The following is a 25,814-nucleotide window of genomic DNA, read 5'->3' on the forward strand; positions in this document are numbered from 1 at the left end:
CAATCTGTCATCAAGTAAAATTGACTTCATATTCTGTTGGAGTGTATTCTGGAATTGTTATTTTAAGTTATTCAAGCAGTTATTCAAGCCTTCCCTTGCTTTCTGTGGAAGATGAGCCCATTACAAAGTTGTACAAGTACAACCCTCTCAGCATTCAGCAGGAGATGACGAGCTTAGCCTGAGTGAGGCCGCTGACTGGAAAAGAGGAAGAGCGTATTTTGCATGGAGAAGTTAAAGTACTGGGAACCTCTGCACATGGTGTCCATGCCCCATATGCTGTTGAAATTTCTGGAGAAGGTTCTGCACAAATCACTGATTTCTGAGACAACTGTGTACAAAAGTTGCATCAGGAATTACATACATGCAAGTACTGTAACAGCACGGAAGGCCCCAGAGTGCTGTATTTATTTCTCTTTCTGCAGTCCAGCAGTAACAAAGCTGATGGGATATACTGTTGCAGCTCCATCATTATGGCAGCTCTCAGGACTTCCGTGTAATACCTCATAGTTCCTGCAGTTTTTTGTTGTGTTGTGTTTTTTGTAAAGAATAGTACAGATCACAGGGTAAATCTGATATTTATACTTAAATGCTTCACTACATTTCTGTAGTTAATCCTCTAGGCATTGCTCGTACACAAATTAAATCCCTTACTTTAATGCACAGACAACTATCTGATTGGAAAAACTATCAGATGCTAGATGAGTTTAATCTAGAATATGGAGAGAATGCTTACAGAGTTTAGTATTTAGAGACATTTTACGTTTCAAAATAAAATTGCTTCCCTATCTGTAGTCCATATATAGTAAGGATTCAGCTCTTAATTTTAGAACTTTTTTTTTTTTTTTTTTTTTCACCTTAAATGTTCTGTGTTTACTGAGCTGTGTTAGAATCTTTGCTACAAACTTCAGTTCAGGACCAAAGAGCTTTTTCAGCTTGAGGGCCTTTTCAGAATAATTCTTTAAGCTCTACATTATAATGGATAAACCAAAATGACAGACGTCAGGGCTTGGGTACATTCGCTGCGTCTTGAACCACTGAGCAGTTCGATCCTTACGTAAGACTGCAGCATGCTGCCAGTCCCTTGTATCGGCAGTGTCTGAAGTGAGCACTTCACATGGCCCTTAGCCATCGTGAGCAGACCAATACTAATTTGAGACATCAACTGTACACGTTACGTAACTGTTTCTCCTTTCAGCCACACAGGCAGAGTGTTTCCTACTGATTGTGGCAGTAGCAGGCATTTAATTTTAACTTGCCACTAAAATAAAATGTTCTGTGGGTAGAAGGAAGCGTATGGGTGGATAAAGAGAATGCAGGTTATTCATGTCCCAACGTGAATGTGTCCGAAAGGTCAGCACTGTGTTTTTGAGTTGGATTTACGTGTTCAACTTAGTCTGACAAAGTCTGCTAAAAAGTGCCCCGAGCCTCATTTCATGCCTGCTTTTACTAATGTGGCCAAAAGAAAAATTGCAAACATTGGGAACTGGCTTTTTATTAAGCTTCTGCTGCTGCTCAGTAAAACACTTGGTTTTAAAAGTGTCCTAAAAACACTAGTGTAATTTTCATTCACTTAGAAATGTACTGACCTGGCATTTTGGACCTGGTCAGGAGGACAGAGCCAGAATGTGGAAAATGTAGTTTCAGCTTTTAAAAGCACAAGAGAATATGACAGCTCTCAGTGTTACCACATAAGGCATTCTACCTGAGAGAAACCCATGACGTGCCAACAGAAACTTAATGTTGTATGGGATTATAGTGTGTTTGGATGTACTGAATTTACCCTGTAATGAATCCAAGAGCAGATTTTCCTCTGGCCTACCTGCAGCCGTAGTCTTTGTGGGGTAGCCTGCAGCCACACAATCCTCTTGGGGCAGGAGGGTCCTCACACACCGCCAGGCCGTCTGCCTTGTCACCTCTCCAAAATCCATCTGGGTTCTTACTGACCTAAAAAGAAGCAGGTTTTCATGTGAAATGACCCCCTGGGATTGTCATTTCTTCTGTCAAGAGGTGCCACTTGGATGTGGCTAAGTCTGCAGTGGGATGTGTGGCCCTTGTAGGATTTGAATATAAGGTTTTACTTTAAAGCATTCTGGATGCTGCTTTGTTTCCTCTGGATCTTATAGAGCAACCGAGACAAGCCAAGACCAAAGAGCATCATTCCTGGTTTGGGAGTGGGAGCGCAGTCCCAGACCCCAAAAACACAGCCTGCAGCTGTCATCTGGTGTCAAATGAGCTGTGGGCAGTCTTTTGCAATGTGCTGTGCTCCCTTGGATTGCATTTGGTGGAACAATGCCAGCGAAGATGCAGTTGCATTTATTCTGAAAGCGTCTCATACTGGAATGATGCTGTGACAGTGCTGTAGGTAAAATACCTGTGCATGGGAGGACGTCTGGGTTTTAACCCACACCTGTGCAGGGTGAGGCAGTTCAGGGCAGAGGCTGGGTGAAGGCGGTGTTGATGACCTGTCCAAGAGTTTGAAGGCAGGACTGGATTGATTTTTATTTTTTTTTTTTTACCTCAGGAGTTTGCAGCTGCCCATATCTTCAGTTTTGAGGTGTGTCATTCCTTAGCTGATTGCTGGCCCCAGCCAGCTTAGTTAAAGATTGTTTGAAAATCAAATAGTGATACCTCTGAAATATTGGAAGCCATTTTGATATGTTTGTTTAGTCACGACTTCTAGTGAAGAGGGCAGAAGAAGTTATGATCTCCCCATTCCTTTTATGACCTTGGTGGCTACTTGTGGGTTTAGGTAGCTGCACCCTTTTGTGGCAAGGTGAGGATAATGAGGGTAATGTCACTTACTGACCTTTTAGGGCAATCTGGATAAGTAATTCTGCTGTAATGTGACACGACATGCTAATGTAAAGCAAACCGCTCTGTTCCTGCATCCCACAGGCTCGCTCCACAGGATGTTGGGGAAACAATTTGGAGTAGAAAAGGGGTTCGGGCAGGCCATAGTGCTTCAGCAGTTTTCACAGATCTTCCACAGCATTGGTAAGTAACTGTGGGGCTCTTATATACTGCCCAGGAACTACTACCACAAGCGTATCTCCACAAAAACCAGGGGGCTGCCCTGCTGAGGGTTCGCTGACAGAAATGTCAACATTTCCACTGCGCACAGGTGTGACAGGCCGCACAGATTGGTCAGGGAATGCTCGATTTCTGGCACAGGACAGGGTACACGAGGCAGGGCACAGAGCAGAAAGGATTTCTCTTGCCAAGGCTGTCACAACATTCATGCTCTGCCCGGTGCCATCTGGGTCCCCGGGGGCTGCAGGGGGGGACAGAGCCCGGCGGCGGCCGTTGTGTGTGAGGGGAGAGGTGTGAGGGGCACTGGAGACGGGGTCGTTCCCTTGGGTTGGGGGACCCCCGAACAACCGAAAGGGGCCAGCAGCGGCCGTGAGGGGAGGCGGTGTCGCCATGTCCCCGCCCCGCGGCGCTCTCCCCGCAGCCGCCCGCCCTGCGCCGCCGCCGCCGCTGCCATTGGGAGCCGCGCCGAGCCCAGCCCAGCCCAGCCCAGCCGCCGGTCCCGCTCCGCCGCCATCGCCATGAGCTTCTTGTTGTGAGTAACCGCGGCCGGGGAGGGGGATTTGGGGGCGAGGCGAGGGGCCCCTCTCCGCGCCTCCCTTCGTCCCCTGCCGCCCGCTGCCTTTGTGCCCCCCTCCCGGCGGCCGCGGGCCCCGAGGCAGCGGCAGGAAGGCGGAGGGCAGGCTTCGTGGGGAAAACACCCATCTTCCGCTCTTTAATTTTAACCTTCCCCTCGTTATTTGTACTCCGCAGGGCGGTTCAAAGTTAATTCCGGGCTCAGGCTGCCCGGCAGGGTGGATGGCGCTAATGGGGGTGGTGGTGGGGGGGTCGTTGGCCGCGGCCTTAAAAAGCTCCTCGAGGGGCGAGGGGCGCAGGAGCCGGCATCTCGCAGTTTCGCTTCGTAGACAACAACCGGCTGAACTTCGGTCCCTCCCCGTGGGGACAAAAGACGAGGTACTTGTGACAATTACCGCGAACCGGTTGAGTGACCTATTAATTAAAGAGGAGATGCGCTCTAGGGAAGGCAGGGAAAACGCAAGCGGCCGAAAAAGGAGCCCTGGCGGGGCGAAGCTCGCCCAAGGCCCTTGCCCCGCCGAGTGCCGTGCGAGCAGCGAGCGGGACTGCTGCCAAAACCTCTGACACTTGGTACAGGCTCATATTGATCACCACCAGCTGCAGCAGCAGCCTGCTTCCCGAGGAGACGCTTCACCAGCGACCGGGCTCTGCGTGGGGATGGGTAACACCACCGCCAGCTACCATCCTCTGAACCTCCGCCTGGCCTTTCTCTTGTAACCCTGCTGCACCACAGCAGCTTGCCTGTAATTGCACTCACGCTGCCGTGCCCCACGAGGGATTTGAAAGGCTCCTCTCAGCCACAGGGTTGGGGCTGCGAGTCAGAGGTGGGCACAAATTGACCGTCCGCGGCTCCAGGAGCACTGCTCCTAATGAGAAGCCCAGCTGTCCCCCTCCGTCATCGTTCTCAGCTGCTGCAGTGGGGAAGGGGGACAGGGTTTCTCGGCCGACGGTGTCCTGGGAGTCTGGTTTGCAAATTAGGCAGCCTCACGCTCCGTGGCATTTGGCTAACTGGTAACGGAAAAGCGTGAAACCCTCCACCCTCCGTCACAGGCAATAATGAGATTTTTGTTGCTTTTTCCAGACCCTTCTGAAACCTAGGAAAGCAAACCTTCCCCCCGCTCCCCCCCGCCTCCATTGTTTCCAGTAGTCCCGCTGGTTGAAAAATAGAAATGGAAACTGAAGTTGTCGCATGGCAAAGCGAGAAACGCTGGCAAAGCTGTCACAGCTGTTGTTGGCAGAGCGTGGTCAACGACACCTCATTCGCTCATCTGCAATTTAGAAATGGATTTTTACAAAACAATTTCCTGAGATGCCCAGCAGGCCTCGGGGAGACCAGGAAGGCTGTGTATGTTACTTGCAAGTACTGATTATTTTTTTTAGTGTCCAGAAAGTCAGCATCACCTTTTTTCCAACTTCATGTTATCTTGATAGAGCTATTTGGTGATAGCGGTCGGACATCTTTACACTTTTACTGATGTAGTAGTTCAAACTTTTATTTTGTGTTGCAAAACCCTCACATTTTCATAGTACTTCTAAAACATATTTTCAGAGCATTTTTTTCTCCCTTTTTCACCGCAAGTTTCCTTGGTCTGGAGGTAACAAAGTTGTATTTTGTCTGTGTGGTCCTGTTCTCTTTTTGTGAACAGGCTCGCGATTTTGAACGTGCAGTAGAAGTGCAGCAGCTCAGGGCTGTCAGTGTTTAGAAACACTTTCTGAATGACGATGAACCTGTCACACAGGTTTATCATCAGCCACTTGGCTGCAGTTTGTCAGCTTGACACTCGAGTACGGTATCAAAAGCCACGTTCTGCTTGCAGACTTTGTTTGCTGTCAAATAGCAGGGTGATTGTGCTTGGATAACACAGGGTGCTTGGGGCCCCCCTCGCAAGCCGGTTGCACGGTCCTTGTCCACTGACGAATCCGTTGCTATTCTTCTCCGTTGCTAGGGCCAGTGACATATAAAGCTACATGGGGAGAAAAATCAAGGGGAACCATTGTCTTCTCTTGCTATGGATAACATTATAAAAAGGGTGTCTTTTGAGACGAGTCACTGAATTAATACAACTTGGTTTGGACAGCAATTGTTATTCTCAGTGTCACCATCTTCTCTTTCCGATCAGTTTCTTCCTTTCTGAAAACACTTCTTAAGGACTTCTGCAATGGTTAATAGGTGATCCCATTAAAAAATAAATAAAATAATTTAAAAAAGGGAATTGAAGTAGAAAATATCTCTGGTTCCAAAAAAAATCAACTTGACAAGTTCTCTCTAAAAGAACTTACAGCTTAGTTGCAGGTACTGTAGCTTACATCTCCACAAAAAAAAAAAATTAAAGATAGTTCTGGTAGGCGTGCCATATGGTAACACGCTGGTGTTATCCTACGCTGGCAAAACTTATGTAAAAAAGCAGCTAGATAAAAGTAATTTATTTTTAAAAGGAAAGTTTTTTTTATTATTGGTGTTATGAAACCCTATTTTTTATTGATTTTTTTAATAAAAGCTGTCTGCATAGTCTGTAAATCCCTCTCAGAAAATTCCAATGTATGGTGTTCCAGGAGTTTCTTAATACTGGATTTGTCTAAGCACTCATAAGTGGTGAGACCTTGGCAGAGTAAGAGCTGATGGAAACACCACGTCATGGTGGGGATGAGTAGCCCTTGTTTGAGGGGGGAATTGGTTTATGAATCAAAATGAAGTTAACTTGTAAACCAAAGAGGGGAAAGATGTGCTCTTTGCTACCTAACACGGTATGGTAGAGCCTCTAGCAGTTTGTTCTGTGTGGGGGTTGTTGTGGTGTGCTTTTTGGTTGGTTGTTTTTTTTTTTTGAAGTCAGAGTTTCTGTGTGTTTGAATATGTGGGGAAGGTGCAGTGGGACATTCCTCTTTCCCTTACGTCTCTTGTGGAACAGCATCAAAATCAGAGCTGGTGGTTTTGTTTCTGGATTTAAGAGCGTTATGGCCCTCCCGATTTCTCTGCCTGCTCCTGCTCTTGAACATCATGGCTATTTCTTTCTCCTTTAGCTTTCCTCGATGCTCAGTTGCTGCTACTTAACCTGTTGGAAAAGCTGTTTAAAGTGGGCAGAGTCCCTCAGCTTACTCTAGTCCAACAGAGCAGCTGAGTGCTTCGTGAGTGCTCCTTCTGTAATTAAAAGCTGGAGATGTGTTTCTCTCCTCTCGAGCAAGGACTCCCACAGCAGACTGTTAGGCACTTCTGAACGGGGATTTCACTCACTGAAAATCAATGTGTAGGCATTCACAGACCGTTAGAAACGGCACGCGTGCTTGTCCAACATCAGATGATTTTGTTCTCTTTATTTTAAAATACAGGTTTTACAGGAGAGAGCGTGACCTGTTCTTTGCTTTGACTAGTGTAATACTGCTGTGCCAGCTGGGTTCCTAGAGAAGAGATCAGGGTAAAGGCTTTGGACACGTGAATATGTTGCCTTACCACAAAATTGATGCATTCAATTCTTTTTTTTTTTTTTTTGAAGAGTACTGGGAATGAAAGGTTTCAGCTTGCCTATGAGTAAATCAGAGAGGGGATTGCAAAACGTATTGCCAAGTTTTTAAAGATTTATTTATTTTTGGTAGGCCTTAATAACTGTAATTTTGAGTTTTGAGGAACCCAGAAGGATTCTTTAGAGGTAGAGTTCATATGGATTCAGCTGTGACCCTGAACTACACAGGAAGTAGTTTTTCTACTTTTCTTTTTTTCCCCTCTTTTTTTTAGCTGCTTATATTTTTCACTGAATGGTTGGCTGTCAAAATACACACTCTCATCTGAAGCTGGTGTGTCATTTTCAAGCACATCGTTCCAATTGCAGTGTTAACTCTGTGTTTAATTCCTGTTTTGAAAGGCTTGCTGTCAAGAGATTTGCCCCTTGGCTGGCAGCTCATCGCTTTTAAGGAAGGGAGAACCAAAGAACAGCAAGCTTCCAGAAACCATGGTGATGAATGCAGCATTACAGCTCACACGGAAGTGTCCGTGTTCCCCTTGCACTACCTGTAGTACAAGTCATTTTCCAATTCTCAGACTGCTGAAAAACACTACTTAAAGTGCGCTCCCCTCCTTGCTTGTCTTTGCCAAAGACCATAAAACAGTTTATTAGCGTGCAGTGTGCTGATGCACTTGTCATCCTTCTTACGAGCTGGTTGAGGAAGCTAAACAGCAGAAAACTACGAATTCCTTTTTGGCAGGATTAGTTTTTTGCTAATTTAGCTACTGGGGGTGATGGTGTAGCGAGACTAGGGGATGGTGCTGGAGTAGTGGAAGCAGCAGGAGTGTGTGGACATGGCAAAAGCCAGGGAGGAGGATTCTTTTCTTTTTAAAAGCAGCTGACCAAATTTGCATACCATGAAACGCAAACGAATTGGAGCCAGCAGTGCTGGAGTGCTGCTGCCTTATCGGTAAGGGCGGCGGTAGGGGACTGCAGAGCTCGGTTTACGCAGGCACTGGCTTCGTGTCGGAAAGAATGAGTCTGCCTCTGAGTAACAGAGCTGGGCAGACCCCACTCAGCCTGCAAGGTGCTTGGAATTGGGCTTGAAAAGAAGTCTTTCCACTAATAGGCTGTTTTGGGGTGCACCTCGTTGGTGAAGTGAAGGATTGACACTTGCAGATGTTCTGGGGTGCTTCTCTCCACATGGAAGCCTCAGTTTAAAGTGAAGAAACAAACACGCCAAGAGTGGCTTTGTTCTGTGTGAAAGTTGTGTGTACTGCATGGCAGTGGATGTCTGGTCTTAATTGCTTCCTAATTGTTTGTTTTTATGCCACAATTGCTTTCCCTTGTTTGTTCTTCTCTCTTTGTGTTTGCAATGTAAGTGGAGCTATGCAATTAGCTGTTTACATTTGTCAGATGAGAAGGGTAATGGAACAAGGATCGCTTTTAGGGGAGGATTTGAGCAGGTGTGACGTAGCTTGGCTTTTAATCTGAATTTAGGATCTCATCATGGCAACGGGGAACTGTGGTAAGGACAGCCCAGGGGTCCCACTTAAAACTTAGGGTGTATGTGTCCTGCAAGATACGTCTTTTTTGATTGAAAAAGGATGAAATACAGAAGCATTTGGTGTGAGAGTCACAAGCGTGATAACATCATGCCCAAGGCTGGCAGAGTGAAGCTGCTTGTTTGGCTTAGAGAAGTAAATTGCTGCATTTAATTATGCCACCTTAAGTCTTACGTAGTGAGCAGTAACAGAGATTCTGCTGCCAAAGCTATCAATAAGCCTTTGACCCACAAATCAACTTAAACCACAGAATATGCTTTGAAGTGCTTCTAGCATTTGTAAACTAAGGCATTTCATATTAAAATCGAGGCACAGTGAACTTACTGTTTGGTTTTTGTCTTTTTCAAATGTGCTGAGAGGGATGTTGTGGGCTGTCTGTATTGAAATGCTGTAGAATCTGGTTTTGGCCATAGCCAAATAAAATTTAATTACTTTTCACAGATTTTTTTTTATTCCTCTAGTCTTTAAATGTAATGAGGTGGGATTGTAAGGGTCCAGTGCTTTGCCATATCTGTGCGTGTTGCTTTTTTAACCGTGGCATTTCCTTCCCTTCCACTTCCACAGCACTTCTGTGGCACTGGTGCAGTGCTGGCTGGCATTCTTGTAACTTCACCGGCTGCACAGCATGCCAGAATCACCAAAGAGAAGTTGCAGAGGACGTATTTGCAGCCATGTGAGCTGCTGTGCTTTAGGAAGGTTGACACAAGTGAATGATGACGAAAGTGGGAGGAAAAAATGGAAAAGTCCTTTTTAGAAGAGTCTCCGTGTGACAACTATGGACAAGAAAATTGCTGTTCTTGGAGCATGCAGGGGGAACTCTTTCAGAGGAAGAGATCTGTTCTGTTTTCCGCTTCTGGGATGAAACACACCAAATGTTTAAATTGAGCAGGGTGCTACAGAATTCCCTACAGAGCTGTCGTGCATTGTGACTAGGTTATCTGAATACATGTGTGCACAGCCTTGTTGGATCAGTTTGAAGCAGGTGGTAAAGAAATAACCACAAAGTTACGCAGCTTTGTGCACTGTAGCAAAATGCTTTGTGCGTCTCAGAAGTGTTCTTTTGTATTCAGGTCTTGGCTTCTCATTTCTAATAAATAGGCTGAGTCAGCAGACACCACATTCATGCGTACGAGATGGTAATTTTGTGTTAATAAATAGGCAGCTCCCCACAGTGAATTGACGAAGGTGAAAGCAGTTTATCCTTGCAAATATATTTTTGAAACATTGAAAAGCAGTGAATTGCTGATGACTTGGAAGTGAATTCATTCAGTCTTCACTGGATTTTTTTCATTTTTTCTTCGGATAAGGTGCACCTTCTTGGTCCTCTTAGGCCCTTCAAATCACTGACTTCTGTTGCACTGCTGTAACTTGCAGATTTAAGGGGACTTTCTCCCTCCCTCTTCCAGCTCACAGCTGTTCCTCGGCAGGAATCCATTCCTTTTGTTATTCTTACATACCTCCTGTGATCCTTGCCATATTTCAGTTTAGTTTTATTTGAAGCTTGCTCCCTTCCCACCTTCTTGTTTTGCTTGCCTATCATTGCATATTATCTTTTCATTTGGTAGCTTACCTTCAGAGTTAATTACTTGTGTCCTAGGGATATGAGCACTGCTGACGTACAAAATCTTTCTCCTTTCTTCAGTGAAGAAGAACGTGTTGCAGACTAGAACTGGGAACGCCTGAATTTGCTGTCTGCATCACAAGTCGAATTCCTTTCTTTACTGCAGAGAGAATAAATGATTTTAATTAAGCTTTGGTAAATTCCTCTTTTACTAAAAAGTGAGACATCTGACTTATGATAGAAAAACAGTTTGCATACAGATAATGATCAAGTGGGTTTCCCATTTTGACCTTAATGAAGTGACCCACTATGTGGTAGCTGATATTTTTATTGCATTTTTACCATCTCCAGTGGTACAGTCCTGGTTTCACTTGAATGGAGCAATTGTTTTAGGGACTTGCTGAGTGCTCTAGATCCAGGGATCAAAATGGCATTACAGTGTCTCTTACCCGTCATACAACAGAACTTTTTTTTCCTAATGCTGAAGTGTAATGTACAATCTAACTTTCACCAAAAAAAAATATCTTGAAGTTACTTTTGTATAAAAGTTGGTTTCTTTCTCTCTCTTTTTTCTTTTTTTCATTTGAATTCAAGTGCTGTTACTAATTGTTGTGGTTGACAGCTCTTAAAATTTCTTGTTGCAGTGTGAGGGGACAAGAGGAAACTCTGTATACAGGTTCACAGGAGAACACTTAAACTGCCTGTGGACTCAACTGTCAGGTGCACAAGCTGAACTAATGCCAAGAGACGTGTTCTCCTGTGGAGGTAGGAGCAATTGTTCCACTTCAGACGTTGTGGACAGGTGGATTTTCTTGTTATGGTACTTTGCAAGGCACAGGCAGCTTCTGCTGAAGGTGGTTGCACACACCACATACAAGATTGTATTAAGTACGGGGGATGTGTAAGAAATACTTGGTGATGAGATAATGCAGTGTATTTTTGGAAAGCTGGTAGATTATTCATTACTGCCTCCTGTCCGTTTCTTCCTGTTGTTCTCTGTTATTTCTTGTCTCTCTTGTTCTGGTACTTCCTGAATCCAGACCCCATTTTACCAATTAATCAAGGTGGAAATGTAACCTTAAGTATATGCTCTGAGGTTTCTGCTAGGAAATTGACAGCTATTTTTTATTCACTGTAGTTGTACCATCAGCCTGTTCAGATTGGGGGTTAAAATAAAACCCAGCCTTTTAAGAAGTGCTGAAGTGATTCCTCTTCCATTAAAATTCAGTTAAGTTTCTCCTTTTTTCTTGCTGCCTTTTTCTTAAACACGTTACCAGATTATTCTTTTTACTGAGTTTAAAAGGACTGGAGACTTTCCTTTTAAACTAAACAGTTGTTAGTCATTTTTTTTTCTTGGATGCCCTGCTGTGCTTTCGTAGGTTGTATGACTAGATTTGCTTTAGTCATTCATAAAGCATCGGTTTTCAAAAGCACTGATCAGCATTTTGGGAAACCATCCATGTTCTGAGGCGTGCTCTTCAAGCACTATATTTGGTGTATAAGTCAGGATCTAATTTGATATTAGAGCCAACTTTTATTGCTGTAATTCATCATCCCCAACAGCGTGTAGATTGCCTTCTGAAAAGCTGTGCTTGCTACCTTCTTAGATGTATTTAAAGGGTGTGACTGTTGGCAGCAGATGCAGTTTAGGATGGGATGCAGAGGGCATTGGTAACGTAAAGGCATACAGAGAATTGAGCTGAATATAAGGAAATCTCTGTAGCAGAATAGTTTGCTGTGCAAAGAAGCTTATTCCTTTGCTATGGGGCACTTTGGTCCTTGTTCTGTGAAATTGCCAGAGTGCTGCAGTAAAGAAATCACAGATGGGGAAATGCTGTTAATCACAAGCTTCATTAATTGCCTCCTCAACCTCCTTTCCTTGTCTCCTGCTCCACAATCTGGATGCTGCTGCTGGACAGTGAGGCTGCCTGAAGCAAGCTGGAGCTCTCCAGACCACTTCATGATGTTTTCAGTCACATGTTGAAAGATCTTGAACTCCTTCACACCTACTTAAATGGTTTAGTAAACCGTCTTTCTTTATTAGCGTTGCAGTGTTCCAGTAGCTTTTCCTTAAACACAATCAGTTGAGTTACAAAACGAAATAACTTACTCATAGATTTATCATTCCTTAGGAATTTCCTCAGTTGTGTCTTCTGTAACGGTACCGTCTAGTTTACATTTCTGATCATTCATGGGCGCTCGCATTCTGTGGTTGATCTGTTTCTCTCTCCTGTTGGTATTCACTTTGACTGCCAGGGCAGGACTTCAGCATTGCTGCTTCTCTCAAGACAAAAATAATAATAAAAAAAAATTTGTTCTGTTCCCTTGTGCTCCGCATGACGTTCAAGTTCCTCATTCTGCTTTTTATGTTTCCACGCGTCTGCGTAACATGTGCAGGATCGTTCTCACTCCCACAGCTGTTACCAAGCATCTTCCCTCTGTCTAATTGATTTTCTTTGGAGCATAACATTTTCTTGGAAACAGCTGAGTGACGGGTTCTAAGAGCTTCTCTAAAACCAGCAAACGTTCTGCCTGCATTTGCTCTCTGGTCTTTGCCTTCACCATGCCCACCGTACAGAGAGAAGTGCTCTGAGATGGTTCAGGTGGCAGACTTCTCCGGGTGGAGTCCTCCTGCAGGTGTCAGTGCTCTGGAGCAGGGTGGCATTAGGATTTGTTAACACGATGTATTATAAGATGTATTATAACCTGTCGCAGGCACCTGGCTCTCAATTCTGAATTTGCTTGCCACTGGGCAGGACTGCACCCTCTGTGGCTTTATTTCCCATGCAGCAGTCCTTGCTGCAGGCTATGTACATACAGCATCCTTTTAGCAGCCTTTCAGCCTCTTGCAGTAATCTGCCATTTACAGCTTTACCGAGTCCTCTTTCTTCAAAGGAAAACGCGCCCCGTACATTCATGTACAGTAGAAATAAGTGTTCGGATGGCTTTTTAGTGCTGGGTTTTATGTATGGGAAAGGGTTGGGTTTACAAAAGAAGCGTAGCTCTTCTGTCTGCTGAATGATTTATTAGGCACGTTCATTCAGAAAGCTGAGGGTTGAACCTTCGTGGAAACTCAACTTGGAAGCATAACTGGGTGAAGTTGTGACTTTTGTTTGAATTCACACTGTGCCCTCCCTTTTAAGGGAGCTAATGCTAATTGACAGAAATAAGGATTTCCTGGGAAAAGAGGGGAACATTAGTAGGAGAAAAAAAGCGCTATTTAGTTTGCAGAGAACTTAATTAGTGACTGAAATGATAAAGATACTGAGCGGTCCTTGGGGGGAAAAAAGAAGTAGCTGGGGAGGAGGGAATGCTTCATGTTTGCCTCTTTCAAAGTTGCTTGTTCTTTTAAAGGAGTACGTGAATATTAGGATATTAGAATATGTAGAAATAAATCTGGCTTTGGTTTTGCCCTACAGTTCCAGGATATGTTGTGTGTGTGTGTTCATACACTGTAAATGCCCACATTCAAATAGTAAATGAAACTGGATCTAACTGAAAGAACCCAACAGAACAGCCCACTTTTCAGCTTTCTTTGAAATCCAACTTTGGTTTGCCCTACAACAAACTCCGCGAGTGACGACAGCGTTGTGTTTGCGTCGAGGCAGGCAGTGGATGCCAGGAACATGCAGCAAAACATTCTGGATGATCTCGATTCCTTCTTGCAGCAGGTTTTCGAATGTTTGACAGAGGAGGATGTGTGGAGATCCTTGGGTCTCTCGCTGCTACTGCAGAAATCTCTGCTTGTAGCCCTGGTTAAAGGTAAACAAAGAAAATTTCAGTGATGATAGTAGCTCGTGGTAGATTTCTAATCATAAAATACATGGGATTTCTTTTTATTACATTGATCTTAAAATTACCAATGTTGCCATGGCTTTGAGGGGAGAAAAACGAGGGCAGAAGACTCTTGGGAAGCTGCAATTTTTTATACCATGCACATATTTCAGTTGCTCTGCTGTCTTCATGTCAGCGTGCCTGTCCCCGTGAGTCAAAAGGACACACGTGGCTGAATATGTACTGCTTTTTTCCCCTCCAAGTTTCTCTACAGTGGATTCTCTTTCGTTCTCCTTCTTTCCTCTGTGCCCTGTCCCTCTCCTTGCTTTGCCCAGCACTGCTGTTGGTCCTGCAGAGGACAAGGCTTTCGAAGTTGAGTCACTTCCGCAACTGTTGGCTGCTCTGGGAGTGAGTTTGTGTTTTTGAGTGCGCACACAGAGCTCCAGTAGTATCCAGCGAACACAACTCTGGCTTGCTTTGTTTATTTTGAGGGTTTTCCAGGAGATGAAAGCGTATTAAATGACCACGCTGTAAGTCAGACAAGGGAATTTATTTCGTGTGCAAGCATAGCAAACAGATGATGACTTCTGGTTACGGGATGGTTTTCTGGATGCTTGCCTCTTCCTTGCGTTAGGAATTGTGCTGACTTCGGAGAAAGGCTGCATCCTGCGGGGTGAAGAGCTGGAACACCGGTGCCACCTACACGGGTGGGGTTGCAGAAGACTCCAGCATCGTAGCACAACGCCTCCCCTTCGTTCATCCTGAGGACCCGAGGCAGAGAGACGCAGAGACTGCCTCGCTCAGGAAACTGTCCACGGCCACCGAACACCTTGGGGGATTTGGCACCAATGAGCTGCTGCAGGGCACACAGGTTTCTGAGGGCAGAACAAAATGCCAGCCTCACGGGGCCTGTCCCCTGCCCCCAGGTCCCCCGCCGAGCCTCTGCCTCCCCGAGGGCTGCCTAGAAGTAATGGCAAGAGCTTGCCTTCAGCTCTGTTCTGCTGCAACAGCATCCAACTTAGGCTGGACGAACCCTGGATTTGCTTGATTTCACTGCCTGAAATGTGTATGCATAGAAAGGGGAAAAAAAAAAGTGGTTTAAAAATGTGGAAGTGTACATGTTATGACAGCTTGCAACACTGGGTGTTGATGGTTGGGACAAGCAAAAGCAAAAACATTCCTCAAGGCTACCCGAAGTAACTTTTTTCTTGCTGGATGTGAATCATCTGATAAACTTCTTTTAACATGTAGAGTCTTGCATACTGTGTTTTAAGAACCCCTGATAAGATTATGACATTTTAATCTGCCTCTTCTCATAGCATCCTGTGTGAAACACTAATCTACGAAGACAGTTAATTTTCCAAGAATGGGAAGCCAGATTTTTGTTCTCAATCTCTATCCATTAACAGGATAGAGAGAGATTTGAAACCTCCTTGCAACACCTATTTCACAGTCAGAAAGCTCTATTTTCTCCTTTGGTAGAAGGAGTTATAAAAACCGGTGGTCATTATAGCCCTTGGAGAACATGATCAGGTTGAAAAGCATGTGGGAAGCTCAATTTACTCCAAGTTGTAGCAAAGATAGCAGGTAGGATGGGGAAGGACCCATATTAGTACTTCATTGAAAGAATAGGGTGCGGGATTTTCTCTGGCTTTTTATTTACCCCATTTCCAGCCATCTGAAGAAGCATTTCTTTTAGGGATAACCCGTGTTGTTTTGCAAGCCTTGCCAATTCCACATGCTGGAAAACGAGTTTTAAATCCCCCAGGTCTGCGCTGGCTTATTTTTAGAGGAGGAAACTTTCAGATGCATGTTTGCTGGTGGCTTTTTTTAAGCGTGGCTTTCAGCGCTTAAAGAAATGGTGTTTGAAACTAAACTTCTTCCTTCCTTTCCCTTCCAGAAGGCCCCTTGCCTTTGTGTTTCCTAACTGTTAACCTTGGCTTGGTGTGTTTTGTTTTTGGGATCTCCTTGCCTGCACGTCACCGGGAGGTGGGAACAAAGCCCCGCACGTGCAGGGTGAAGCCTCTGGAAGGAAAGCTGCGCTCAGGAAGCCGTCCTGTTCCGGAGCGAGCAGGAGCACCTCGGGGAACGTGGCAGGGTGGTTTTGCACAGCAAGGCCCCGAGCCCAGCTGGTGCCTTGGCAGAGCTGGGGACTTACTCCTGCAGGTGCTCCACAGAGCTTCTCGACCTACAGTTTCCTACAGCAGAGTGTATAAGTATTAAAAACCACGTCTTGTACCTGGAGGAATGACCCTGTGTCTGTGAAATTGTTACCTGATTCTTCTTTTAAAACAAAGAAACAAAACCAGCAACAAATCTCTGGGCTTGGAATTGCTTTCTAAGCCCTGCCTTGCATTTTGGGAGAGCAGGTGTGTTGCGCGAGGAGTTGGCAGCTCTTAACTCTTGCCCAGACGGGCTGCTTGGATTTCCTGAGTGATCTCGGTGGAGTTTGTGTTTCCATACGAGGGAAGGGAATTATGCTACGTACAGCTTAATGTTTAGGAAAGTTATTTTTGTTAGGCGGCAGCGCTCTCGAGAAGCGTGTTGCTTTTCTTAGTGCTCAGAATAATACAGTGATGGCGGCTGAAGAATTTACACAAAGGGACATTTTTCTGGGTGAGAGCTAGCAGCTTGTGCGCTTCCAGTCTCTGCTGGCTTTTAACTCTTCCACGGCATTGAATGACCTCCAAATCCCGATTAGGGTTGAGTTGGGACTCAGTACTGCACTGTCTTAGAGCACTTCCAGCTCCACGTCTCATTTCAAGCCATTAACCTGCTCTGCTCAAGGGGTCTCACGGTCCTCTTCATGGAAAGTAGTGTCAGGTGAGAGAACAGCATTTCCAGCTGCCTGCAGCTCTTGCAGAGCTGGCCTCTGAAGTTTCTCATCCTGCCCCAGAGCCCAGCAGAAACGCTCACGGCACACGCAGCCTCTGGCCACGGGACTGAAGCTCCCTCGCTGTCTTTCTCGGCCGTAGGCTGGTGGTTGTTTTATCTGCCTTTAGACCTGCTGGAACATCAAAGGAGTGTAAGGTTGTGAAATACTTGCTTCCTGAATTCTGATGGTGGATTTGATACCTCCAAACAAGTGAACGATGAGACAGGCTTATTTTAATGAGTGGAATCAGACTGGAAAATAATTGACTTTCTGGTATTAAAAGTACCAAAGAAAGTAATGCCTGGCTCGCACACCTTCTGTCTTCAGAACAGAAATGTTGTGACTACTCAGTTTTATAAATAGAAATGCTCAAGTTACATCTTGTCAGTGCAGATTTCGAGCATGTATGATTTAACTTACCTGCTCTCCTTCTGCTGCTGTGATTGTCACAGAGAATGAGCTTTTAAATGCTGAAACTATTGATTTGCTTTCCAAAAAGCAGCTTAAGCTTTTATTTTAATTTCTATGTTGACATCTTGGCTATTGGGAACTAACACGCTCCTACTCTGATGCGTCTATTCTTAGCAGCATGTTACAATTGTTATTGTTTGAAGGCCTGAAATGCTTGCTTTTCTGGAATTTAGCTCTCTCCTTCCAGTGTTTCTGTGTCTTGGAGTTGAAAAAGAGGCGTGGCGGGAGCGAGGAGACAAGGAGGCACAGAAGGAAAACGTGGGGACTTCTCTGATAAATTCACTCCTTGGCCTGCGGCAGCGAGTCTCTGCCTCAGTTTCCCTACGTCTAACAAGGCGCTAATGATGCCTACTTCAAAGATACTTTGTGAGGATTAATTAATGCCTGCAAAGGCCTTTGAAGATGAAGAAGCAGGATTTGAAATATGGAAAGTTTCCAAGCCCCAGGTAAATGTTCTGTGTGCTGACTTGAGGTCGGCTGTTTTTAAATCTCTCGAGCTCATCCAAAAATTTGGAGGGGCTTACATCAGCTGGGCCCTGGTGGTGGATGCTTTAGGGAGACATGGAGTCTTGTAGCTATACATGCAACATTTAGTGACCCGGACATTCCCTGAGGAAAGAAAGTTGATATCCCCTGGATAAAACAGTCCACTGATGAGCCCTGTATGAAATGATTTAAGGTAATTGCAGCACTGTGCTCTTGAGCTGCCAGGTGGCCTGAAACGGATGGGAGGAGCAATGCTGTGTTTACTTTTTTTCTGCATAAGGATGCTAACTTTTCTGTTTGAATTCAGGTTTCCATGGAGATGCAGCAGACCTTGTAGAAATAGGTAAAAAGCTCCAGCGAAAGACTCGAGTGCACAAATCCCTTGGGTATGAGGAGGTGTAAGCCAGGTCAGCCAGAGTGCTTCCAGCAGGACCGTGAAGGTTTAAGTGGCTCCTTTCCCCCGCTTAAAAAGAAATGAACCAGGAGGTTAGGCTGGGTTTTTAACTGCTTGGATTATAAAAGATTTGCCAATGCTGTGTTTGAGGCTGGAGTGGGCTGTGAGGCAGCGTGCGAAGTGTGGTGCAAGTAGGATGCCTGAGAATTTTCTTTTCTTCTGGAAGCATCATCCTGCAAACCTACGACAGGCCAGACAGCAGGATCCACCTCATTAGAAACCCTCCCTGTCAGCAGATGGCTAGATAAAATTACAGCTTTGGAAGAAATGTTGTGTTCTTGCTCGTAAGCACGCTGTGACGTCTTGGTGAGGCCAAGCAGCATGTGGGCTTCTGATGGTGGGAAGCGCTCCATGCGGCTCAGAGGTGCCTCGGCAGGCTTCGAGACTCGTCCTGGCACAGTGAGTCAATGGCTTTGAACACGTTTCCTGATTTAGTGCTAGGTTGAGCTGCATCTGGCACTGCTGTAGCTGCACTTACCTATAAAAATAGAAGGGCATAATTTGCTCGAAACGTTGGACGTGGGAGTAAAGGCAGCAAAACGTTCTCGGATTTGGAAGAAATTCTTGAGAAGTCGGCTCTTTCAGGAAGACTAGAAATTGGTGGTGACAAATACTGGGTCTGATGCAACGTTTCCCCATTTCGTGACCTTTTTATGCCCAAGGAACCTCAGTGGGGTATTTGTGAGAGTTTTCTGTTCCCTTTCACAACTTCATTAATGCGATGTACGTTTTTGAAACTGAAGGAGAGTTCAGAAAGTCTCAACAGGGAAAGGTGGCTGCAACCTACCAACCAGGGGCGTTCTTAAGTTTTCAGGAGAACAGATTCACAGATGCAGCTGATTCTGTTATGACAAACATGTCGTACTTGACCAAGCCTCGTGTTACTGCTTGTATTATTGGTCACCAGACAGAACTTTTAGAAGTTAACTTTTCTAGTTTATGCCCAAGGGCGTGGGGAAATAGATGTGGAACAGGAGGACTTTCTAAATCTGCCATAGGTAATGGATTAACATAATAGGAAGAAGGAAAAGATACTTTTTTTTTTTTTTTTTTAAAGGCATTTACCTCTCAGTGTTGGGAATCATAATGCAGGAAGAAGATGCTGCCGTGTGCTGGATTTAAGCAGGATAACTCAATAAGGAGGGAGCCTTTTGAAGGGGTATTCAACTGACAGTGCTAAGACCTTAATCAAAACAATCCTCATTTATGTAAGAACAGGAGAGCTACCGAACTAATAAGTTGAAACTGTGTTTGCAGCACCATTTACAACTAGGCTGCCCATGATCAAACTTGTCTGATGAGGGGTTTGGCTTGGGAAAGCTGTGCTGGGCTGGTGTGTCCCTGAACTCTGTAATAAGGAGCGCGTGACTGTGTCTGCAGATAACTGTCTTCACATATGGCCAACTGCACAAATGCATGGAATTCTGATAATGGATTGCCAAAATTGCAGATATTTCCATAGCACGGGGTCGCTAGCAGCCTGCATTTATCCTAATTACTTTTCCTTTGGGATGCCTGCCTGCCTTTCGCGTGAGACCATTTCCTGCTGCCTTAGGTTGGCTGCGCTGAATTGGAAAATCAGGGATCCGAAAGGTAAAGGAGCCAAAGGTAGACACAAGAACACGAGGTGGCTTGTCTGGGGGAGCTGATGAGATCAAGCATTGTGCATCCTCTCAGAGATTTTGCCAGCTTGTGGAAAGAAAGCCCCTGGATATGAGAAGGGGATAGCAGAGATGAAGTGATACCTTTTTCCGACTTGTTTTGCTTTCTCTGCTGCCTTGACCATAGAAGATCTCTGCTGGCTATTCACCTGACCCGCGATGACTTGGTTTGTTATCTCGCAAGCTCATGGTCTGGGGTGTGAATCCTTACCCAAAGTTTGCTCAAAATAGACTGGGCTATTTAGGGAGTTCTCTCACCGTGCTTTCCTTGTGCTTGGTTCTCAAACCCTCACTCCTTCTGCTGGCTTAACCTCTGGTAACATCCAAACAGGTTGAGTTATGAAGTACCTTTCTTTTAGCTACTGCTTTGTATCTTCCCCTACTGTCTCCTCCCCAAACAAAGGATTTCTGCTGAAGCTGGAAGTGGGATGCTGCTCTTGATAACCTGAATCCCTCTGGTAGGTGCTCCCTCTGGATGGAGCTTTCCTCACCACACTCGGGGAGCTCCCTGCACCCAGTAGTAGCCTCTGTAATGAGGCTGTGGATTTTGCCTCGGGCAGTGACACCAGACCAGTTACAGCGGTTAAGTTCTTCAGTCTTCATCCCTTCATAAAATGACAGCATTGTGGAAGAGAAGCTGATGTGTGTTAGGTTTTGAAACAGGGAGAGGGAAGGAGGGCTTAAGTTTTAAGAATTCTGGAATCTGTGTACATTGAGGGGGAAGGGAATTTGTTATCTTCCTTTCTGTTTTATCATGAATGGATGACCTGAGCTTTGGAGCGGTGGTAAGTCTTTGGCAACCTTTGGTTTGAATTTCATGAAAGTATCAGGACTTGGTTTCACTTGTTGTCATATCACGATGCAGAGAGCAAAATCTTCTGAGCAGGTCAGGAAGTGCCGTGCTTGTCTTCATCTTGTGCTGTTTTTTCTTCTGTTTACACTGACACGCGTGGGAAGATAACAATACCAGTCGCTCTCAGTCGTCAGTTGCTGTGGATATTGCTTTGTGCCAGCCCTGTTCTGCAGACACACCAAGGCAATTGCCAGATGCTCCAAGCTATATTTTCACTCCCCTTGTTGTCACTGTGGCTGTGTGTTCCCGAGGAGGAAAACCCTGCATCTCTAAGCAGTCAGTTAAAAGTGTTCTCTATTTTTTTTCATGTATATATTTTTTATTTCAACAGGTGCTCTTTCTTCTGAGTGAGTTTGAGCATGGCTGGGCAACAAACGCAGGTGGCTGGTGGTTGGGAGGGGAAGGGAACTCCCTGAGCCGCAGTAGCTTCTCACTCCCACTGGGAGGCAATTATTTTATTTAAGATTTGAATCTGGTATCCTTGCTTAGGGTGTAATGCAAATGACTGGGTGCATGTTCGAAGTGTCCTGTAGCAGAAGAGATGGGAGCCATACACATCTTCTTCCTATGTTTGGTGTATGATCACCTATTGTGTTTTGGAAAGGAAAAATGTTGCCTTCTTTGGTGTGCATTGCGTCTCTGCCAGAGCCGTTGGCGTGTAGGGTTGTGGAAACAAGTGATCTCCTTTGTTAGTTCTCTCTTCATGGCTATAGTGTGGTGTGATGGGGAAACTGAAATGCCAGAAACAAGTTTGTTGCAGTGCAAAGTGTGACAAGGTGGCTAGGCTCGAATTGCCTCAGAGGTGAGCTACAACCCTTGCACGTTGAGACGTGTGGTGAGCCTTCAACAAAAATTTCTGTTCTGTCCTATGGAGAGCTGGGGAAATAATGTCAGGCTTGGTTAAAGAAATGAGAACTGGTCAATGCTTGTAATGAAAATTCAGCTGCCTGGATTTCACCTCTTTGCACTTCCTTTCGTTGGAATCAAGAGATCAATTTTCTTTTTCCAACCCTTTTTTTTTTTTTTTTCCTCAGCCTATGCACTGAAACATTCACAAGTATGGGCTCATTTGACACTTCTTCAAATATTTACTTTTGCACGTCATGTTTCTGACATGCTAGGGGCTAACCTGCTATCCAGGCTCACTGCCATCATTTGAAATGTAGGTAACTAAACTTTTTTCTTGAGTCAGTCCGTGTTTTTCAAACAAAATTGTAGGCAGGAAAATGATCTATATGCAAGTTGTAAAAGTTGCCATCTGTATTTTTTGACAGACTGAAAGGTCTGTGCCCTGTGAAATGAGGGGAAAATGATGTAGAAAGTTTGTGGAAAATGTGGAATTATATCAGAATTCAGCTAAAGCGTTTGCATATTTTTGAGCAACATTGCCTTGAAAACAGTTTCTAAATAATACCAGATACTTGGAAAGCGTATTTTATATTGGCATTTTAAGTCCCTAACCCCATTTAGATGTGAATGTTTTGATCTAATACACTGCTGGTGATTGAGGTGGCAAAGATACTGTTCTGAATCAGCTGGGCCTGCAGAAAATATGCTTTTGTAAATAACAGCAGCTTATTTTTGAAGAATTCATAGTAACTACTTAACACACCATACATGATTTGAAAAGATGAGTGAGGGTCTGAACAGGCTCCTGAGGGTGGATGTTGGGTTTATCTGCCATTTACTATCTTTTATTAGCATGAGAAGATTCATGACTGTTTAGAATAAAGAAGATTTCTGTTTGGCTGGGCTATCCTTTACGCATGGCTGTACAACTTCTGGGGAAGGAAATAGTTCTGGTCACATCTTGCCTAGCATCCTACTTGCTGAGGGGATGAAGTGAGTTTGAGCATTCCGAAATGTCCAGCTGGCTTAATGGCAAGGAGAACAGCTGAGAAGGCAGGGTAGCAGGGAAGAGTTGATTTTATTTTATTTTAAAAGTCAAAGCACTTGTTACTTTTGCATCCCAGTTTTTGTTAAATATCCTTTTGGACATGACAACATGGGAGTGGAAGAAGTGCTTTTGATGCTGATACTGTGCTTGCGCGTGACTTCTTGCCTCCTCCCTTTCTGTAAGTTCTCTAACTATTTCCTCTCCCTTTCACAGCGGCAGTCGCTCTTCCAAAACCTTCAAACCAAAGAAGAATATTCCCGAGGGTTCTCACCAGTACGAGCTGCTCAAACATGCCGAGGCCACGCTTGGAAGCGGTAACCTGCGGATGGCTGTTATGCTTCCCGAGGGTGAAGACTTAAATGAATGGGTTGCAGTTAACAGTAAGTCAGCGAGCAGTTCTGATGTTAGGGGGTGTTAAATGTGGGCTGACACTTGTGGGAACACAGCTGTGTGCTCCTTCCTAGTGGGGTTGGCTCCTTTGTCGTACACGCATCACCCTGTGCTGTGCTGAGGTGGGGAGAGGTGAATGCCATATAATTTAGTGCTGGCGGATGCAGAATGGCTCACTGAGACAAAACTCCTTAAGCTCCCTGTGCCAAAAATATGTTCCTGTTAATAATTCGTAGTCTGAGTGGTTAAAATCTGAGTGCTTGATCGCAAACAAGTGCTGAGGTAGAAATGCCACTGCTGTTTTTAGAAAAGAGCCCGTCATTGCCATCTTAATATGCTTAAGCTAGCTCTTTTGCAGCTAGGGTGGTTACTCAAGAGTATAGGCAAGCCTCTGCATGCGAAGCGTAGAACCTTAATGTAGGTAAGTGTGAGGACCAGGTCTAAAACATATTAAGACGTGAGTCACGTGTTGCTTGTCTTTCCTTTTGCCCATTACAAACCCAGAGAAACCTAGAAATAATCTTTGCAATGTTCCTAAAATTAGTCTTTTCCTTTTGTTTCTACCAAGTAGTGAGCCTTTGCTCTGGTAAATCTCTGATTTAATTTATTTAACTTCTCTAAAAAGCTGTTTTTCCTAGCTCTTTCTTTTTTTTTAATGCTAGACTAGGCCAAACAACGAGGCCCAAAGTCTGATTGCTTGACCATATTTCTTCCTCCCTCTCCTTGCAGCATGATTTGCTGCCTTCCTTCTGTCCTTAGAGAATGGATTAACCCAAACTGTATCATGCGCTGTAGCCGTGCAGGATTTTGGCTGCCACAGATTCTGTGCCTTGTCTCGGTATTTCCTTGGCTTTTGTGTCTTTGACTTGGCCTGCAAGTAGAGTATTGATTGTGTGCTGCAGAGCAGTATAGGTTATGCTTAGGATAAATGTCTTCTAATTGCTTATTTGTAGTACTTCTATTTCTTTTTTGCTCTTTGACATGTTTGGGAAGTGAACTGTCATACTGACACCATTCCTGATACAAGTTTGTTCATGCTGCATTGCAAAACTGTCTAGAAAAAGAGCCAGCCTGTTTTTATGAGTAAGCATTACTAACAGTGCTTGATATATTGCTTGCATCCTTCCCTTTTGGTGGTTCCCCCACTCCATGTGTCCTCTTTTTTTCAGCTCCCAAATGATATAACCACTAAATTAGCTGGCTGGCAAAAAGCAGTGAAACGTTTGACAAGACTGGCGTATGGTAACAGCTGCATTTTGCAACGAAATGGTCTTTTTTTCATGCCTCCTTGCAGCAAAGTGATGTTTTAGTCTTGTTTTTTTTTTTTTTTTTTTTTTTGGAAGTGAGAAACTCATTAGATGCTCCCTTGATTTACAACATCTGTCTACCACACCTTGTACCAGTTAATGGAATTTGTGAGCCTCTTCTATTGATCAAAAAACTTAACAAGTAAATGACATAAATGACTTAATGTCATTGATTTTGCCCTTCATAACAGTAATAGCAGGGGAAGAATGTGCCCTGCTCTGCCAGTTCTTGCTCGACTCTTAGCTTTGCTGGTGTCTCACGGTAATGAGTTGACTTACATGTAAATTTTTGAAGTATGTTTTCAAAATAAGAAATGAAAAGATGAGAAGCGTGCAATCAGTTTATTTTCAGTTTCATGTACGGTTTTTGATGAGTTCACAAGTCCGATTCATCCTTATCTTTGTAGTAATAAAAACTTGCACCAGACAATGTGTGCAAAAAGTAACATAACCCTCAAAACTTAACCATGAGTAAAAAGAGGAAATGAAAGTGTGCAAAGGCACCGTACTGCTTTACAGATGTTGGAAAGGAGGATCTTGCATTTTCCTTGTTTGTCAGGCACTGCTGGCTGTGGTGGCTGGGTGGTGAGTCTCATGGCCTTCTGAGACTTGCAAGTGTGGGATTCACAATAATCAGTCATCTTGTCGAAGTCTGTGTGGGTTTTTTGAACATGCTTGCCTCGAAGCAAACACTGGGCTGTGGTTTCTACTGGGAGCAGGGAATGGAAACTTAATTAGCAGTTCTTGTGTACACTTACAAAACAAGGGCTGCATATACCCACTTCTTGCTGCCTTTGCAGTGTTAAATGCCTCCCCCCTGCCCACCCAAACAAGCTTTTGCAGCCCTTCTCCTCTCTAACTTTATCAACCCTTCCCGAAGTTGTCTTGCTATTTTCTGCTGGTGCTTTTCAAGAGAGAAAAACCTTTTTTTTTGTTGCTGGAGATGAACTGCGCTAGGTGCATGCCATACCAGTTTTTATCTGCTTTCCTTTTTAGATACCTGGGAAGTTGTGTGACACAGCTGTAGCTTGGATCTTGCATCTTCTGAGCAGTCGCTGTAATTTGCTGCCAGGATGTGCATGCAATCTATGTTTATACTCCTGAATATTCAGTGAGGATAGTTACAGTATTTAACCCTCCTATTCTCTTAGCCATCAGTTACTTTAATAGTATACTGTATTTCTTATTGCTTACATTGAGGATGTCAACCTCCATTGCATTGCAGCGTAATTGCAATTCTCTCTAGCTTTAAACAGAGAGCACCAATTTGGGCTGCCTACAAAGCAATGAACTCACTTTTCTTTGCCTTAGCAGCGGGCTAAGAGGAGTGTGTTGTTGGTGCTCATTCCTCAGGGTCCTGCAGATTGGTTGTATGAGTGTTCACTGTTGAACTGATGACTCTAAAAAGGTCAATTTTGAAGCGAAGACAAACACATCTGTTTAACTACAGCAGAAGGCCGGTCTCAGAAAAAACAATCCCATT

General features: G+C 44.5%; 1 protein-coding gene across 2 annotated transcripts in view; it reads left to right on the forward strand.

Moving 5' to 3' along the window:
- Positions 1-25,814, forward strand: part of MOB1B (MOB kinase activator 1B) — a 48,367-nt gene that overhangs the window by 6,162 nt on the left and 16,391 nt on the right. The window contains exons 2-3 of one of the 2 annotated variants that reach the window (XM_068679296.1): positions 2,896-2,994; positions 22,848-23,014. In XM_068679296.1, coding sequence (XP_068535397.1) covers positions 2,896-2,994; positions 22,848-23,014 — 266 coding nt within the window. Of the gene's footprint in view, positions 1-2,895; positions 2,995-3,402; positions 3,563-22,847; positions 23,015-25,814 lie in introns of those variants that run through there. The other variant, XM_068679297.1, reaches the window with a different exon arrangement.

The sequence above is a fragment of the Anas acuta genome, chromosome 4 (genome assembly GCF_963932015.1).
Source record: "Anas acuta chromosome 4, bAnaAcu1.1, whole genome shotgun sequence".
NCBI lineage: Eukaryota > Metazoa > Chordata > Aves > Anseriformes > Anatidae > Anas > Anas acuta.